This window comes from Cajanus cajan, chromosome 4 (assembly GCF_000230855.2).
Source record: "Cajanus cajan strain Asha chromosome 4, NIPB_CcT2T_4, whole genome shotgun sequence".
In the NCBI taxonomy this organism is placed as follows: domain Eukaryota; kingdom Viridiplantae; phylum Streptophyta; class Magnoliopsida; order Fabales; family Fabaceae; genus Cajanus; species Cajanus cajan.
Genome location: NC_138520.1, coordinates 69,052,211 through 69,069,277, shown reverse-complemented (window position 1 = coordinate 69,069,277; position 17,067 = coordinate 69,052,211). Strand labels below are relative to the sequence as shown.

General features: G+C 34.6%; 2 protein-coding genes across 2 annotated transcripts; one reads left to right on the top strand and one right to left on the bottom strand.

Annotated features, from left to right (window-relative positions):
• Nucleotides 1–1,838: 1,838 nt before the first annotated feature.
• On the top strand, nucleotides 1,839–11,093 carry PECT1 (phosphorylethanolamine cytidylyltransferase 1). Its single transcript, XM_020383884.3, has 9 exons — nucleotides 1,839–2,290; nucleotides 2,875–3,110; nucleotides 3,883–4,067; nucleotides 5,188–5,259; nucleotides 5,726–5,793; nucleotides 7,370–7,490; nucleotides 8,690–8,755; nucleotides 8,866–8,988; nucleotides 10,535–11,093. Exons 1-9 carry the CDS (start codon nucleotides 1,971–1,973, stop codon nucleotides 10,604–10,606), a joined length of 1,263 nt encoding a protein of 420 aa, XP_020239473.1. The 5' UTR covers nucleotides 1,839–1,970; the 3' UTR covers nucleotides 10,607–11,093.
• An 852-nt stretch (nucleotides 11,094–11,945) lies between these two features.
• On the bottom strand, nucleotides 11,946–16,073 carry LOC109818419 (Protein kinase superfamily protein). The gene is made up of 6 exons (XM_020383881.2): nucleotides 15,833–16,073; nucleotides 15,327–15,700; nucleotides 15,089–15,224; nucleotides 13,947–14,083; nucleotides 13,715–13,838; nucleotides 11,946–12,901 (listed from the first exon to the last, which is right to left on the bottom strand). The coding sequence occupies exons 1-6, from the start codon at nucleotides 15,882–15,884 to the stop codon at nucleotides 12,408–12,410; spliced, it is 1,317 nt and encodes a 438-aa protein (XP_020239470.2). The 5' UTR covers nucleotides 15,885–16,073; the 3' UTR covers nucleotides 11,946–12,407.
• Nucleotides 16,074–17,067: the final 994 nt, after the last annotated feature.

Sequence of the window (17,067 nt, the reverse complement as noted above, 5' to 3'; positions counted from 1 at the left end):
CATATTAAAGATAAATGAGAATTGTGTAATTTAATTTATAATATCATTTTAATATTTATTTTTTTAGTATAATGTAGACTAATTAAAAAAATATATATTCTCCCCACTTCTCTTTTATATCTCTCTTATTAAATAATTTCAATTTTCATTCAATTTCTTATCTACTTCCCATCTCTTCTATTCTCTTCTCCCCCTCTCCCCTCTTTCTTTCTTTTTTTTTTTTTTTTCTATCAAACACAATAAAGTAGAAACTATAAATTATAACATATAAGAATTTATGGAGCAAATTTATTTATATCATTGTCTACTATTTATTATATTTCATTTTACTATTGTCACCTAGGTAAATTGATTATATTTTTTTAGATAAAAATTTAAAATGCACTTCATGAAACTCAAACCCTTATGTTCATCCTCATGATCGTACTTTTCCTCTCTGGAACAATGTAAACTCTAAAGCTCTTAATCCAAACCTTAATCCTCGACGCTAAGCAAATTTTCACAAATTGCAATCTTAACAATGATTCCAAATTTGTCCTCAATGATCGTTGTCTTTGTGAGGTTGCCATTGATTGTCACCTCACTATGGAGGAATCTGACTTCACGCTCAGCTACTCCCCCATTATGCAGGAGCTCATGTGCTGCAAGAGTATACACCACTTTATTGGTATCATTGCCAACTCACCTTCTCCAACACCAAGAAGAACTATACCATTTGGCTTAAGACTATTAAGACCACCATCATCTATTGTGATCGCTCCAATAATAATGTACAATACACCTCATGGAGAAGGGAGGTTGGTGATCTAACTTTGCCAACAACTAAGACATGACATTCTACGACTTGAAGATGGTGCAAATGAAAAATATGATAAAATAACAATAATGAAATATGTTTTGAAATTTTATCTAAGAAAAAAAAACCAATTTTATAATATATATTCTATTTGTGATATAATTTTTTTAACGAGAATTAATGATTATTATTTTTAAAATATTATAAAATATTAGAATAAAAGAAATTATAAGGAGTAAAAGTAAAAAATATAAATTATATGGAAAAAAATATATTTAAATTTATATTTTATTAATGTCAAATGATTAATGTTATCATTGCCATGAGAGCACCGTTAGAGAATATTTATGTATTTTTTATTTTGGACATTTTTATGACATATATGGGGAGTCGTATCTGGAAAATTGGGAAGAGGAATGTGGACTTTTGGAGATCCACCCATACCTGCAAATTGCATCAGACTTTCCAAATACCAATAATTGCATACACTAAACATTGGGAAAATGTGAGATTCACCTCATGAAACTAGTATCAATATTTATCTAATAAACTTCACCCAATACAGTAATTCTTTTAGGGAGATTTTCTCGTAGCTGTGATTAAATAAAATTATTTGTGTAATAATTTTTTGAGTGAATTTTACTTACAGTCTCAGTATGTGATTGAAATCATGCCGGTGTTAGTATTGACAATGTCACCTTATTCTATCATTCATTTATTTGATTTTGACGTCAAATTCGTTAGTATTGACGTTGTCTCTCGACCCACCACATTGCTGAAGTTGACAAAAATCATGTACAAATAACGTGGCTTGAACAAGGCTTCTGAAGAGTGACGCTGACAAAAGCCCACGGGCCTGTATTTGGGCCTATAATGTTTCTGGCCATCCATGTTACCTTGTACATGGCAAACAAAACATAGGTTGAAACGTTGTCGTAATTTAATTTTAAAAAAAAAAAAGCGAAAGCATGGGCCGTCTCGAACGTTGTCGGTTCCATAGGCCCAGTTCGACAGAATCTTACAGCGACAATTGAAGCATCGAGGCCGAATATTTTGCTTTGGCAATTCCCACATTTCATTCTGCTCCATTCCATTTGCGGTGTTACGAATGAGGAAGGAGAAGAAGCGGTGATAGCTAGCAAGAGAGAGAGAGAGAGAAAGAGAGAGAGAGAAAATGGGTAGTTACGAGGCGGTGGCGACGGAGAAGCCGGCGACGGCGAAGTGGGTGGTGTCGTGCATGGTGGGAGGGGTGATCGTGGGTGTGTCGCTGCTGGGTGCGTACTCCGGCCAGCTTGGAATGTTCTGGAAGAGCCGAAGACGCAACAAGAAACCGGTTCGCGTCTACATGGACGGTTGCTTCGACATGATGCATTATGGCCATTGCAATGCCCTTCGCCAAGCTCGTGCCCTCGGTGACCAGTTGATCGTTGGGGTTGTTAGTGATGCAGAGATCATTGCTAATAAGGGTCCCCCTGTTACCCCTCTTCACGAAAGGTTTCAGTTTTATATTCCTTTTTGTGATTTAATTAGCCGTTTCTTCTGGGGTGGTGATCTCATGAGTAGCGATTTGAGTATTGCTTTGAACGCCCTTATTTTGTTGTTTACTTATCCTGTGATCTTTAATTGGACAAAACTTAGATGCAGTTTCGTAGGTGCTGTTTTCCAATTAGAATTATAGTTTCATTGCTAATCTGTTTAATGAATGCTTACACTAACTGTTGGCTGGCATAGGTTCCTAAGGTGAAACTTCAACTAACAGGAGAACTGCACTAAAAACACCTATGAAAACTACGTTTAAGTTTTGTTCAAAAAGCACAAAACGTACTTAGATGCAATTCCATAGATGCTTTGGGTGGTTATTCTCTAATCAGAATTGAAGTTTTATTTTGTTTGCGTAGCAAATGTTTACTTTAAATATTGGTATAGGTTCCTAAGTGAGATTTTAATTTTGATTGGAGAGGAGCACCAAAAGCACCTACGGAATTGAGACTAAGTTTTGTCTTTGTTTATTTTGATTGTGATATGGGGGATTTGGTATGTTGGTTTAGCTTTTGATTTGAGATGTTAATGTGTGTTAGGTTGATAATGGTTAATGCGGTGAAGTGGGTGGACGAGGTTATTCCTGAGGCTCCCTATGCGATAACTGAGGAGTTCATGAAGAAGCTTTTTGATGAGTACAAGATAGATTACATTATTCATGGGGACGATCCTTGTGTTCTTCCCGATGGAACTGATGCTTATGCTCATGCTAAGAAGGCTGGTCGATATAAGCAGATAAAGCGCACTGAAGGGGTTTCAAGCACTGATATTGTTGGTTAGATTTATATTGCTTTGATTTCTTTCTTTGGTGTTGGTGCAATTGGGCATGCTGTTTAACTCTTTGGATAGAAGTACTTTGGAATGCCACCTTGTTGTTTATGGTCTCTTGTACTCGAGTATTTCAAGGTGGTTGCCTTTTTGGATATGCATTGAGGGCATAGTTGTTTTGTTTTATGTTCTATGTCTTATCTTGTTTTTTCTGGTTTGGGGGAGGATATACTCTCATTGTTGTACTTTCCCTCTCTTCTCTCCAATAAACTTTCACATTCTATATAAACAAATTATTAAATGGGTATTAATTTAATATATGTTCCCTCCATTTAGGTTATTTTCTTGGTTAGGCTTAATTTGGAATTTTGTTGAATGGGTGAATCTCGAGTTTTCAAATTTGTATTTTTTCCCGTTATGTATTGAATTTCATTCCTATGAATTGACCAAATTTCTTAAAAGACCTTTCAGACTTTACCTTTTATTTAGACTACTCTCTTTACTCCTTATTGCTCTGTGGACTGTAGTTACGTCCACCGAAGCCTGATGACAAAACCTCAAGCCCATTCTCACTCAACTGGCAATGGTTGTTACTGGTTGTTGCATTTTAGATGGTTCTTTGTGTCGTTTAGTTTGATGTTTTACTTTCTGCAAGCATACATTTGGACCTTTAGCTTGTGTTTGTGCTTTCTCCTTGAGGTTATATTTATTCTGATTGGTTGCCTCTTATTGTACTTATAGAATATATAATTAATGTTAAATAATCATTTGTTGCCCAGGTCGCATGCTTCTCTGTGTAAGAGAAAGGTCTATTAGTGACAGTCATAATCATTCTTCTCTACAAAGACAGTTCAGCAATGGCCATAGTCCAAAGTTTGAAGCTGGTGCATCTGCTGCAAGTGGAACTCGTATATCTCATTTTCTGCCTACATCTCGTAGAATTGTTCAGTTCTCAAATGGGAGGGTATGTTCATATAAAATCTTCATTCTGATTTCATACTGCTTATAAGCTTGCTATCAATTTACTTACGCCTCTATATTATTTCTGCATCTTTTAGTCTTCTGATGCTTGAATCATGTATTTCATTTCACATCGTTATGTTGGTTTACAGGAATGGGTCTTTGAATATCATTGACAAATGCATTATTGTTTGCTTATTTCCTTCTCAACTGGATCACTTTTAAGGATTTACTTTTGCTCATGTATTAGACATGTGGGCTGGAGGATCAAGAAATATTATTTTACTAGAATATCAATTGACAGGGAAGGCTAGGCACTAGGAATTATGAAAAAGTCAACCATGTTGCTAAAATATTTTGCTTGTTCTCAATTTGTGGTTGTTGGGTGTGTACCGTTGGAGAGAAATGCTAGAATATCAACTTGTGATTTGTGAACAAGGCATTCACATAGCTTCTCTGTGGCATTTACCTAATATATCCAGGTTGGGTTCAGTGTGTTTATAAGAATAAACATAATACATGAACACGACTCAAATTGATCAGCTATGCCATACTTCTACCCAAAAAGAACCCTAATTACCTGAACTAGCCCCAAACTCCTTTTTTGTTCAGGTTGATGGGTTGATCTGAGCCCATGATCACCCTTAGTAGTCGTTAAAATAGCAACCTTCCTGGAAAAAAAAGAAGAAGAGAAAAAGCATATTGGTTTTCAATTCCTACACATGTCACAACAAACAATGCTTGCTTGTTGTGGTGGACATGACTGACTTATCTCGCGAGTCCTTCATTGGAAACTTGCACTATTGATATGCTGAAAGAAATGGATAACTAAGGCATATCGTTCCTTTTTCTTCATTTTTCTCCCTCTATCTGACTTTCTCCCACGTGCTGAGAGAAATGGCAATAACTATGGCATATCTCTCTGTATAAGTTGCTGATTTGGTCTCCTGAATATTATTAAGGTTGTGATTGAATCTTAACGGTTGGTTTATTTGTTATTTCTTGCTACCTAGAGATAGTTTAACATTTTCCTTAAAATAACTCAATAGAGCCATGCTTTGTATATGCCGTATGTAGTAATTTCTTCGTGTCACTTGATAATTTACTCATGCTTGCTTTTCCAGGGTCCAGGACCTGATTCTCGTATTGTATATATAGATGGTGCTTTTGATCTCTTTCATGCTGGACATGTGGAGGTATAGTTTACATACTCTATTAAATAACTGTTGGTTTTGCTTGATCATTACTTAAAATCAGCTTTTTATTCAAAAGCTCTCTCAGTGCTGTAACATATTTATTATAAGCTGTTTTTAATGCAAAGTAAGCTAATCCAAACAAGCACGTAGTTTGTCAAATGTCTTGGTCTCAACATTGATTGGAGGGTAGTGAGAAAGAAACATAATATAACTAATGTCCTTGTTTTTGGTGTTGCACTTATTCAATAATCTGATGTCATTGCCTAACTGTTATATCTGGCAATAAAATATAAAATGCTTGGTTATCAGATGAGGGTTTTTTTTGGGTGGGTGAGCTATGTTAAATTATACTATTCTGTTGTAATAGTTTTTTACCTCTGCTGCTACTACCATTTAGATTGTATAGAATTGAAATGGGTGTGTCTGGATATTGTACATTCTACTGACTGACCTTTATGTTAATTAGATCTTGAGGCTTGCTAGGAGTCTTGGAGATTTTCTTCTCGTTGGAATACACACTGATCAGACAGTCAGGTTGTCAACCTTTATATTTCTGCCTTTTCCCACCTTATTTAATTTTTAAGTTTTGTTTTTGTATTTTTTATTGTTATTAATGTTGAATAGTGGCAACCCAAGAATGGACTATGGAATTAAGCCGGATGGCATTGTGGCAATTATGAGGCATGCTGCCATATCAAAAGATTATAACATACTTCAAGCATCACAATCACAAATTACTAAAGTAACAAACTATTTTTTTTAGCGTATCAAACTTATTGAAAGTATCACATTCTTAAATTTAAATGCAATAGGAAGGTAAAAGGAAGGAAAGAAAGACCAATAGGAAACATAATATAATATCATAAATCACAATTATGTAAGCATGTGCAAACCTGAACAAAGTAACATTTCCTGGTGGCTTGGGTGGTCAGGTTATTGGGGGGGGTTGCAATTTTACTCATTGTGTTGCTATCCCACTATGATTCAATTGATGTGATGGTGTTAAGATGAGTTTGTTGGAGATCCCACATTGATTATTAAGATAGCTATAATAATGTATATAAGTCGAAAACAACATTTGCCTTACAATCTGGATTTGGAAAATTGAGTTAGGCCCAGATTTCACTTTCTTCAGAGAGCCCTTTTAGTTAGGCCTTGTCATTAGAGAGTAGGCCTCACAATCTGTTAGAACAGGTAATTAATTAGTCTGTTGTAAATAGAGGCAGGAAATGATAGAGAAAGTTAGCGGATGAGATTAGTTTTGGGTGGGAAGACCAGGCTCTCATACTCCTGCTAGTTCATTCAGTCATTCTTGTAGATTTTTCCCTTGCCCATTTTGCAATCACACTGGTACTCATTGACAATTACGGATTTGATTAATAAATTTCATTCTAGTTTCTAGTCCAGTTTCTATCAGGTGGCTGTCATGTTGCCACTTTGTGAAGCCACATCACCATGGCGATAGAGTGATGGTTTTTTGTAAAGTCTGCCAGGCCATTCTCTGCCATGGAGGATTCCTATATGAATATTATAAGGGGTAGGGTCTGGGGGGACAGTTACATTTAGGCTTGTTGGAAGTTGTTTGCACTATTTTATTGCAATTTTCAATGCTTCTGTTGTAATCTACACTAAGTCTCACAATTAAAAAAAATAATGGCAGCTTTTGTCACCATGAGTATAGACGATGTACTAATTGTTTATTTTCTAGGGTGGTTTAAAATTCTAAATACAATGTTATGTTCTTGGCTTCTCTATGACCATTTGGGCTAATGATTTTCTCAAATTGTTCTCTCTGAAATATGCTGCCCGATTGTGTGTTTTTTTTTTTATCTAATATTTGTCGTGTACTTCTATGTAGCATCTTATTAAAGATTAATCTTTCTTTTTTATTTACTTGTTCCATCTATATGGTGTTTGGCTGAGGCTCCATAGTTACTGGGTTGCATCATTGTGGAAAACTATGCTTACAGTAGTAGCAATTCTTTTTGCCTTCAATTATGAACTATAAATTTGAATTAATATAATTTAAGCATCTAATATTGTCTATGTTTATATTTCATACAGGGTGGTAATGTTTGGAAATTTTATCTTGTGTTTTCTTTCTCTGTAGTGCAACCAGAGGATCACATCGTCCTATCATGAATCTTCATGAAAGAAGTCTAAGTGTTTTAGCATGTCGCTATGTAGATGAGGTTATAATTGGTGCACCGTGGGAGGTGTCCAAAGATATGGTTAGTCTCATTTTAGCTTATTTATTTATTTATTTATTTTTTATGAATGTTATGTATTATGATTCTTTCTTTTCTATTGCTGTAAACATTCTCGAGCCATTAGATTTAATATTATTATTATTACTGAATGCTAATACTAGTAATTAAAGCAAAGTTTATTAACCCAATCACCCTATTTTGAAATTCTGAAGTTTCAAAGTACTTGATAATTAGCACAATATCTCTCCTTTGGATTGGCCTTGTTTTAGGTGATGCTCATTGTATGATAAAAAGGGGGAACTTGAGCATTCCGTTATCCATTTTAAATAAAGGTTACATTGTTGTCCTTATAAAGTTAGTATTTTGCTTATAGCTTCTCTCTGGATTCTGGTTATGACTTTTTAAAAGAGTTGTGATTTTGAATACTTAGAGATTAGAGATTGGGCAGTGTTGTTGTATTATTATTATTAGGCTTAAATATGGTTTTAGTCCCTAAAATGAACAAATTTTTATTTTGGTCTATGTAAAAAAAATTTCTCTATTTTTCATCCGTATAAAATTTAAAACCACTATTTTTAGTCCCTGCTATTATATAATCATTTTTTTATTACTTATTTGTCTATCAAAAAGTTAAGTGACCTGTGTGACACTTTTAATTTTTTTTGTCTTTAAAATAAATGTGTTTTTACATTAAAATCATCTTTAGGGACTAAAAATAGTTATTTTAGAGAGTTGAAAATCAAAAGAAAAATATTTTATAGGGACTAAAATCAAATTTGACTCATTTTATTAGGACTAAAAATATTTTATTAGGACCAAAAACAATATTTAAAGATTTTAGAAGGATGAAAAACAGAAATTTTTTTACACAAACCAAAATCAAAACCCGATCATTTATAGGGGCTAAACATATTTAAGCCTTATTATTATTTTATCTTTTTTGTATTTGCTCTCTGTTGGTTTTGGTCATTCTAATATTATCCTTGTAACCCTTTTATATTTGTATATATAAATATACTGCCTAAGTTGATTGAGTTTATGGCATTCACAAATCTCTCATTTCTTGTTTCTCTTGAACAACTTTGTTCTCTTTGCATCTGTCTAAACTGTTATAAATGCAGCAACATAGCCATCCCTACTTACTGGGATAAGGTTTCTTGGTTAGTTGTTGGAACACTTTCCATTCTAACATCACTTGGTTTGATTTCATTTGAGTGCAGATCACTACATTTGACATCTCATTAGTTGTTCATGGAACTGTTGCAGAAAATAATGATTTTCAGAAGGTAAATTGTTTATTTCTCTGCTACAGTGATGCATTTACAATTATTACTTTATTCTTTAAGTTGATAAGTTGCTTCTGCATCTCTAACTATTGACATTGGTTTTCATATAGGAACAATGTAATCCATATGCTGTTCCTATTAGCATGGGCATCTTCAAAATTTTAGAAAGTACTTTAGATATAACAACTACGACAATAATTAGAAGGATTGTCGCAAATCATGAAGCATATCAGGTTTGTTCAGACATTTGTCAATTTCTTTTGTTTGGTTAGTAGTAGTAACTGTTGGATTCTTTGGCTTATCATTTTTCAATTTAAAATGCTTGTTAGTTACTGTTAGAATGTTACTCCCTCCGTTTTTTATTCATAGTCGTTTTGTCAGAATTTGTCGTTTTTTTTTTCATTATAATTTTACTAAAATCAATGACTTATTAATTTTTTTTCTCATTTTTACCCTTGATAATTAATGTATGTTTACTGAACAATGTGTCTATTTATTTCTAATGTCTACCTATTTTTTCTTCAACTACCTATGAAAAGTTAATGTTACATTTAAAAGGGCAATATGTTTCCAACGAAATACTATAAAAAAATAGATGGTAGAATAGGAAAGTAAGTAATAAATATTTTTGAAAACTAAAATATCAATAATTTCCTTAAGTCTCGTGCAAAACCTTAAACGACTATGAATAAAAAACGGAGGGAGTAGCATATTAAGCATTTTAATTATGATGGTCTGTGAATTAGCTTGTGATTATATTTGTAGTTGTACTAGAAATAAGATATTGTGTGTCTAGCCAAGACAAATTTTCACCTTAACCTCTTCTGTAGTTGAGGAGTTTGCTTATTTTTTTGATTACTTTTTTTTAAGTATTTGGTATGAGACTTATCAAAATATGTCACAATCCTACTTTGTAAGGGCCTGTCTTAATTATTAATTACTGTAGTGAGAATTATTCAAAATCATGGGGTAGATAGGTATATATATTTTAAAAAACAATCCATAAATCACAATCGTAATTAGTCTTGTTAGCTAATGATTAACAACTTCATAACAAGATCAAGCATGCAGTTACTAGTGTGTCCTTTTCATGAAGCCCATTTCTCCTTTCGGTTAATCCTCTTGTTTTGATTAGTTTAGAATGTGATTGATATTTGGCCAATTTGGCTGTTGTGGCCTGTTTGGTAATTAATTTCAGTAGTTTAGAAACCTTTTATTCAAGGCTTTCCGTGGCATTGATTTTCTATAGAGATAATTTATTAGTTCTAAATATGGTAGCAAAGGTGGGTGAGCTACTCCTTTAAAGCGTAGGTATTTTTGTGCAGGGGTTTGGTTAGTACTTTATAGTTGATATACCGATTTGAATCAATTCTTTTTGGGAGGTTAGGAGTGGATTGATTTTCTCACACTTATTGAAATGAGATTTGGTTTCAAGAATTGAGGTAATTGTAGCACTATAAATGACGGGCCAAATAATGTAGTTGGAACTAGTAACGTACACATTGAAGTCTGGCAGTGGGAGTGACAATGTTTTTCGTTTTTTCTTTCACTAATAATTACTAAAATACTTCACTCTTTGCTGATTTCAAAGAAGCTGAACTTTCGTGATTATGAGTGATAGACAAAATGTTATATGGTTGCACTTCAGTGCCGTGTGCATGAAGATTTGACATATGTGTAAAGGGTAGTTCTGATTATCATCCTACATATGTTGTGTATGCCAAATTTGTTTCTTTGTTATTGTATCTCATCTTCTTTTTCACTCCTTTTGGCATGCAGAAACGTAATGAGAAGAAGGGGGAGAGTGAGAAAAGATACTACGAGGACAAGACTCATGTGTCCGGAGACTAATTTATGTTATAGGTGGCCGCCAAGCTTTTTACTATCTTGGAAAAGTGAGAGTTTTTGTTCAACTTGCTGCACCAAGTTGTACTCTATTCCGAGTCTACAGTGTTATCATTTGCCAAACTTATTTAACCAATATTTCACCTACAGTAGTTGATCACACGTATGAAAGCGTTCCCCAAATAAATTCGTGATTAACTAAATTATCTGTTAAATTAGTTTGAGGTATACTTGAATAGACTCGAAAACTGAAATGTGCAACTTACGCTCCAAGCTGAACAACTCATCTTCATGTTTTTTTGTTCTTTCGAATAATCTATATTGTATTATTGCCGTGTGAGAATTTGATGGAGGATTATGTTGTCTGCTCTAGTATTGTTTTTTTGTGGGTTTGATAAATTAGTGAATGTATTAGTTAAGTGACAATTGAGATAGTTTTTCGGTTTGTATATCTATTTGGTCATTATCAATAAAGTTGTGCTATTAAAGATTATGGTTTCTTTTATGGACATGGATTTGAATTACACTGTGATAACATAATATTGAGGATGTGTAGAACCTATAAATATAAATGAATTGATATTAATCGCTTAAGTTTACCCGTTTTACTTACTAGATATATATTCAAATCTGTTTGAAATGGATTATAAAATGGTGGTAGATGGAAATCTTTTAGCCAAAGGATGATGTTTCTGAATTTGGGGTTGTAGTTGAAGATTGTGAGCAATTACTCACTTTGTTTCCAAACTAATCAAGTTCTTTAGGAGACAAGAAAATGTGACAGCTCATTTTTTGCAAGGAGTGCTACTTCACAGGAAGTCCATACCTCTATCATTGTGATCGAAATTGTATTGTTGCTTTTACTAATATGGAATTAATCCAATTTTGTTGCTGTAAAAAAATAATAAATTTAGGTAAATATAAAATTACTCAATTACGATAATCCTAAAATGTCCTTATAAGTCAATGGTTGATGGTTCAATTTGATTAACCAGTATATTAAGATGTTACAACTAGACGTCATTAAAAAATATTATAAGCTTGTTCGCATCGTGTACAGCCGATAGTATTTTTTTTCTACTGATGCAATTTGAGTATCCTTGCATCTACGCGTCTCTAATATGCAAATGAAATAAATCTTGAAGGTGTTTATTTTAAAAGTTCACAAATTTTCTTAAAAAAACTACACACATTTTTCTTTTTCGTTTTCGCGGAGGTCGTTAAACAACCTCATTCAGTTTTCCTTTATCGTGATATTAACTAAGACCTTAAAACGCTTGAAAATGACCTCATACAATAATGGAGTGCCTTTACGAGGCTTCAAAATAGGAAACTAACAAAAACCTTAAAACGCTTGAAAATGACCCTCCATCTTTATTTTTTCAAAATACCATTTGGTCACTTTAAAAAGACAGGAACGTGCAGACAAGAAACCGGGCATGACATAGAAATATTAACTAAGACTGTCTTATCTTACCCCTAATAATCTTATCTCAAAGAAAGATCATTAAGTACTTGCGTGTTGGAGTCGTCTTACTCCTACTGATGTTGTGAGGAGCCAGTTATATTAGTTCTGATGCCACGATGATTACAAATACACAGATTTCCACACAATAATTCCCACCCAGATGAACCGAAGACCAAACTTTGATACAAAAATTATCCACCGGGGCTTCTTGACACCATATCATCATGTACAAAGCAACAAATACAAGGATTCACCCACATTTTAACAACAATTACTATTTCTCGAGATTAAGGGGAGATTCGACAAGCACACCAGACGGGTTCATAGCATGAGATTATCTCATCTGACCCGTAATGCTGCTGGACCACCTGGTGAGCAATTTGGGTTTGGCGACCGACAAGAAGCACCAGGACCAACATTGTTTGAAAACTTGTGACGCATTCGGTAGTCAGAGATTTTGTTCATCGCAAAAGGACCAGCACTTCCACTATTTGATCCAGATAATGAGACTTCACCTGCACCAACACTTGAACTTTGTAGGGGTTCCAATGTCTCAACTACATCACTCATTAGTGGCCTCGCTTTGGGATTTTGACTCAAACAGTAATAAGCCAGGCTACATGCTTTTTGTGCTGCCCTCACTGAGTATTGATTCTCCAGTCTAGGATCAATTATTTGTAGGAGCTTTCTCTTATCATTGAGCTTTGGCCTTGCCCAATCTACTAAGCTCTGTTCCTTTCCGGGTCTGGTCTTGTCAACAGATTTCCTTCCCGTTAAAAGCTCCAAAAGAACAACGCCAAAGCTATAGACGTCGCTCCTAGCTGTCAGGTGGCCTGACCATTTTCACACGAGTCAAGTTTAGATGTGTCAATGCATGCACCAGAGGAAATGCAAAACAAAGACCATATAACTCATTTTATAACAAGCTCGGTGTGTACGTGCAAGCAAAAATTAATGTAAAATTTGAATTGTTAATTATGCAACTATACAATGTAAAAATGTTTGTTTTGAAAGATGCAGAAGAAAGGAGACAAAATAAGATAATGATCTGTAAATTATTCAAGAGGAAAGCATAGATTGTCTTGAGAAATTCTGTAGTCATGTTACCAATAAAAACTGCAATGTTGAAGAACTGGAAACAATCGGGATTGACCCTCAATGAGATAAAAACAATTCCTTGATGCCACCAGAATAGATTTCATTCATACTAATCTTTGGTCTCTGTACAGTTACATAATATTGGAATTAACTGATAATTATTGAGACAGATTTTCACTATAATTCAATAATCATCTGACATCCAACCTTCTTTCTTGGTCCTTCCAACTAAAAGTGAGGCACAATGCCCGGCACATCTCCTTATTGGTGAAGCCAAGAAAGACATACTATCTTGCAGACAAACTTATTGTATAAAACATAAATATATAACACGGACAACATTGTATAGTGAAGTTATGTTATGTCCAGAACAAGGGAACCAACCATTAAATTGTGTCGCCCCACCCATGATAGATCATCCTAGCTAATTCTAACATTACTGAACATGATAAGTACAATCAACCTTAATGGATGTCCAAGTTTTCAAACAATTTATAGTTCCATTTTTTCTGTCAACAAATTGAGCATTTCAAAATCAAAGGTCGTACCAGTCATTACATATTCAGGGGCAGCATATCCATATGTACCCATGACTCGGGTGGATACATGGGTTTCATCACCTTGTGGTCCTGCTTTAGCTAGTCCAAAATCAGAAAGCTTGGCTGTATAGTCCTATATAGTCATTTGGTAACACAGTGAAAAAAATAGTATTCCTTAATAACAACCATAAAATACAACACACACAGAGGTTAATTAAACTTTAAAATACCAGAAACTTACAGAGTCCAATAGTATATTAGACGTCTTGAAGTCACGATAGATTACAGGTCTTTCAGCATTGTGGAGAAAGGCAAGTCCTTTGGCAGCTCCAAGAGCAATCATCATTCTTGTAGCCCATGATAAAGGAACAGTTGCTTCTGGAAGCATCAGGAAAGGTCATATCATTAGCTACAAGTTGAAAAGACACTTCAAGAAAAAAAAAAAAAAAAATCTTAGCCTCATAACTATCAGTCTTGCTATTTTTATTTTTTTTTACTGCAGATTCAAAACATAAAACATCAAATGTATTGAAGTAGATCAGTAACCACGTTTCCAGATTCTAAATCAACACTGATCAAAAAGTGCGTGTGTCCATCATTAGCATCTTGAACTGAGGAAACAACAGTGATCATCTCTAGAGTAGATAGACATTAGGCAATCTTCAACACTTCGATTTGGAAGTCAAGAAAAAATTGTCATGTGCGATCAATTGATAGCGTGTTTAACCCACCACGCACGACAAGTGCAAGCAAACATCCATTTTCTTGGTAGAAATTAGTAATGCACCCAGTGGCTTAGATTCTATAATAATGTGCCATAAAACTTATCGAACAGCACAATAATTTGGCTCCTCCAATGTACTTCATGGATTTCCAAATCAACATCCATAGCTTCCTCACATAAGGAAAGCCAAATCCACCAGCACAAAACCAATTTCCAGTAGTCTTACATTTTAAGGTTTCATTTGAATGAACTTTTCAATACGTACTTATAGGAGAAGAAAATAAGGTAAAGGTAAAACAAATCAAGCCTCTTACCACAGTTAAAATCAATTTATGCATTTCAACTTTCATAGAAGCTGTCACATCTAAATTCTGAAAAAACTGAGATGCATAAGTCCACCTAACTTATTAAAGAAGTTTGATTCATTTTACTTTTTCCTTCTTTCTCTAGAAGTACTGTTGAGAGATTTGTCCAAACAAGACCTAATTAATGAAATCACTCATTCGTCGTGTATTAGTATTACTCTCAGAAACCTAAACACCTATGAATCTCTCTTCTTCACTCAGATCCAAATCCATTCCATATTTCCATTCCATTCCTAAGCTAATCATGCATTAAAGCAACAAAAACTCTGATTCTAAAATAAAAACTCGCCATACTTCGGAACAGGTGATTCTCCAAACTCCCTCGAAACATGAACTCATACACAAGCAGCCTATGGTCATCCTCACAGCAGTACCCAATCAACTTCACCAGATTAGGATGCCTAAGCTGCCCTAGAAAATTCACCTCCGTCTGCACAACCAAAACACAAAAAAAAAAAAAAAATTAAGCAGACAAACTAAAACAAAAAAAGATGCAAAACGCAAAACGCAAAATGCAAGACGCGAAACGCACGAGCCACTCGCGATGTCCCTGCAGTCCCTCCTTGTTCAACACTTTGACCGCTACAGGCAGCGATTTGAGTCCCACTCTCACGTTCTCATCAATGTAGCCTTTGTAAACGGTCCCGAACCCTCCCTCGCCGAGGATGTAGTCGCCGCGGAAGCTCTTCGTTATGGTCTCCAACTCGTACAGCGTGAACGCGATCACGTGCGTGTAGAGCAGCGTGTTGCCGCCACTGTTACCGCGCGGCGTCGAACACGACTCGCTCAGATCCGAAGCGCACTCGCTCAGATTGTGCCTGTGACCGTGACCGTGCCTCTTCTCGCTGCCGGCGTTCTGGCTCCTCGCACTCGCGCCCAACGACGTCGCATGGTGAAGCTGCTGAACTGAACCAAACAAAAACAAAGAATGCGAGTGAGTGAGTGAGCGAGTTAACTCAGGGAAATTGGATTCAGCGGAATGCGGTTAGATAATCGGTTAATTTAGTAATAGCGGAATTGAGAGCCCTAGATCTGAACCTTGAGCGTTGGAAACTACGGCAGATTCCTCTCTGGTTCCGCAGTTTCCCATTCATTCAAGTGGAAAACGACGTCGTGGAAGCAACTCTCGCGGCGGCGATTGCGGAGTCGGAATGTAGCTGTTGTCGTTGGTGTCTGGCAGAACCAGATTTTCATTCTTCGCTTCCACCCTTTCTCTCTTTTTCTCTCCTCCTAAATCCTAATACTTCCCATCTCACTCTCCTTAATTTCTTTTTCTCTTTTTTTTTTTCTTTTAGACTATGTCTTAATTTCATATAATTAGCGCTGGACATTAACATGTGAACCAACTGACATCAATTTATTATAATTTATTTATTCCGTATTTTTGAATTTGAATTTTGAATACGTGAATCTTCATTAAGACAAATTTACTACTTTTAATCATCTATTTCATGCTTCAAACAGATTGTGTCTTAATAAATGATAATTATGTTTAAATCTACATTTAATGTTTCCGCTCCTATAATTATATGCGTTGATGTGTTATGTTATTATTAATGCATGGTTTACTAACGAAATCGGGAATCTCGTTTTATTAATGAATCCAAATTCAACTAATTTAATTTAACACATTTTTATATTAATAATATAGCAAAATAAACTATTGAAAATTATAAATACTATGTGTTAGTTTTAAATGAGTATTAGTAGTAGGTATTGAATTGCTTTCAGGTTAACTATTTTTAGTACTTATTAAGTCTTTGAAATTTGGTGAATGTCCAAACTCATATTTGGAAAAAATAAAACGTAATAAACCTATGATTTTGATTAATTTATTTTAAAGTTAAAGCATGCCATGAAAATAATAAAATAAACTAGCCTTTGTCCCCGTCGTGCGAAAACTGCTGCATTTTCTTCCATATATGCAATGCAATATTTGCATAATTCAAACCTTTATTGATACCCTTGACCGATCAGAAAGACATTATTGTTTACTCATTGCAGGAAACTTTTTTCTGTTTTATGAATAACGTTTATGGGTTCTATCACACGACAGGGAGGCATATTTCTTTAAAGTAAAGGTTAGTAACTCACATATCTTGCAAAGGTCGAGTTCTACTCCGTACAATCAAAACTTGATGTAATGCATGGTTATAAAAAGAAGAAGAAAAAAAACTATTTTGAAGATATTAAGAAATATTAGGAGATAATATATTCGATTTACATCTTATCAAATAGTTGAAATGTCTTGGTTTCTTGTATTACGTTATTCT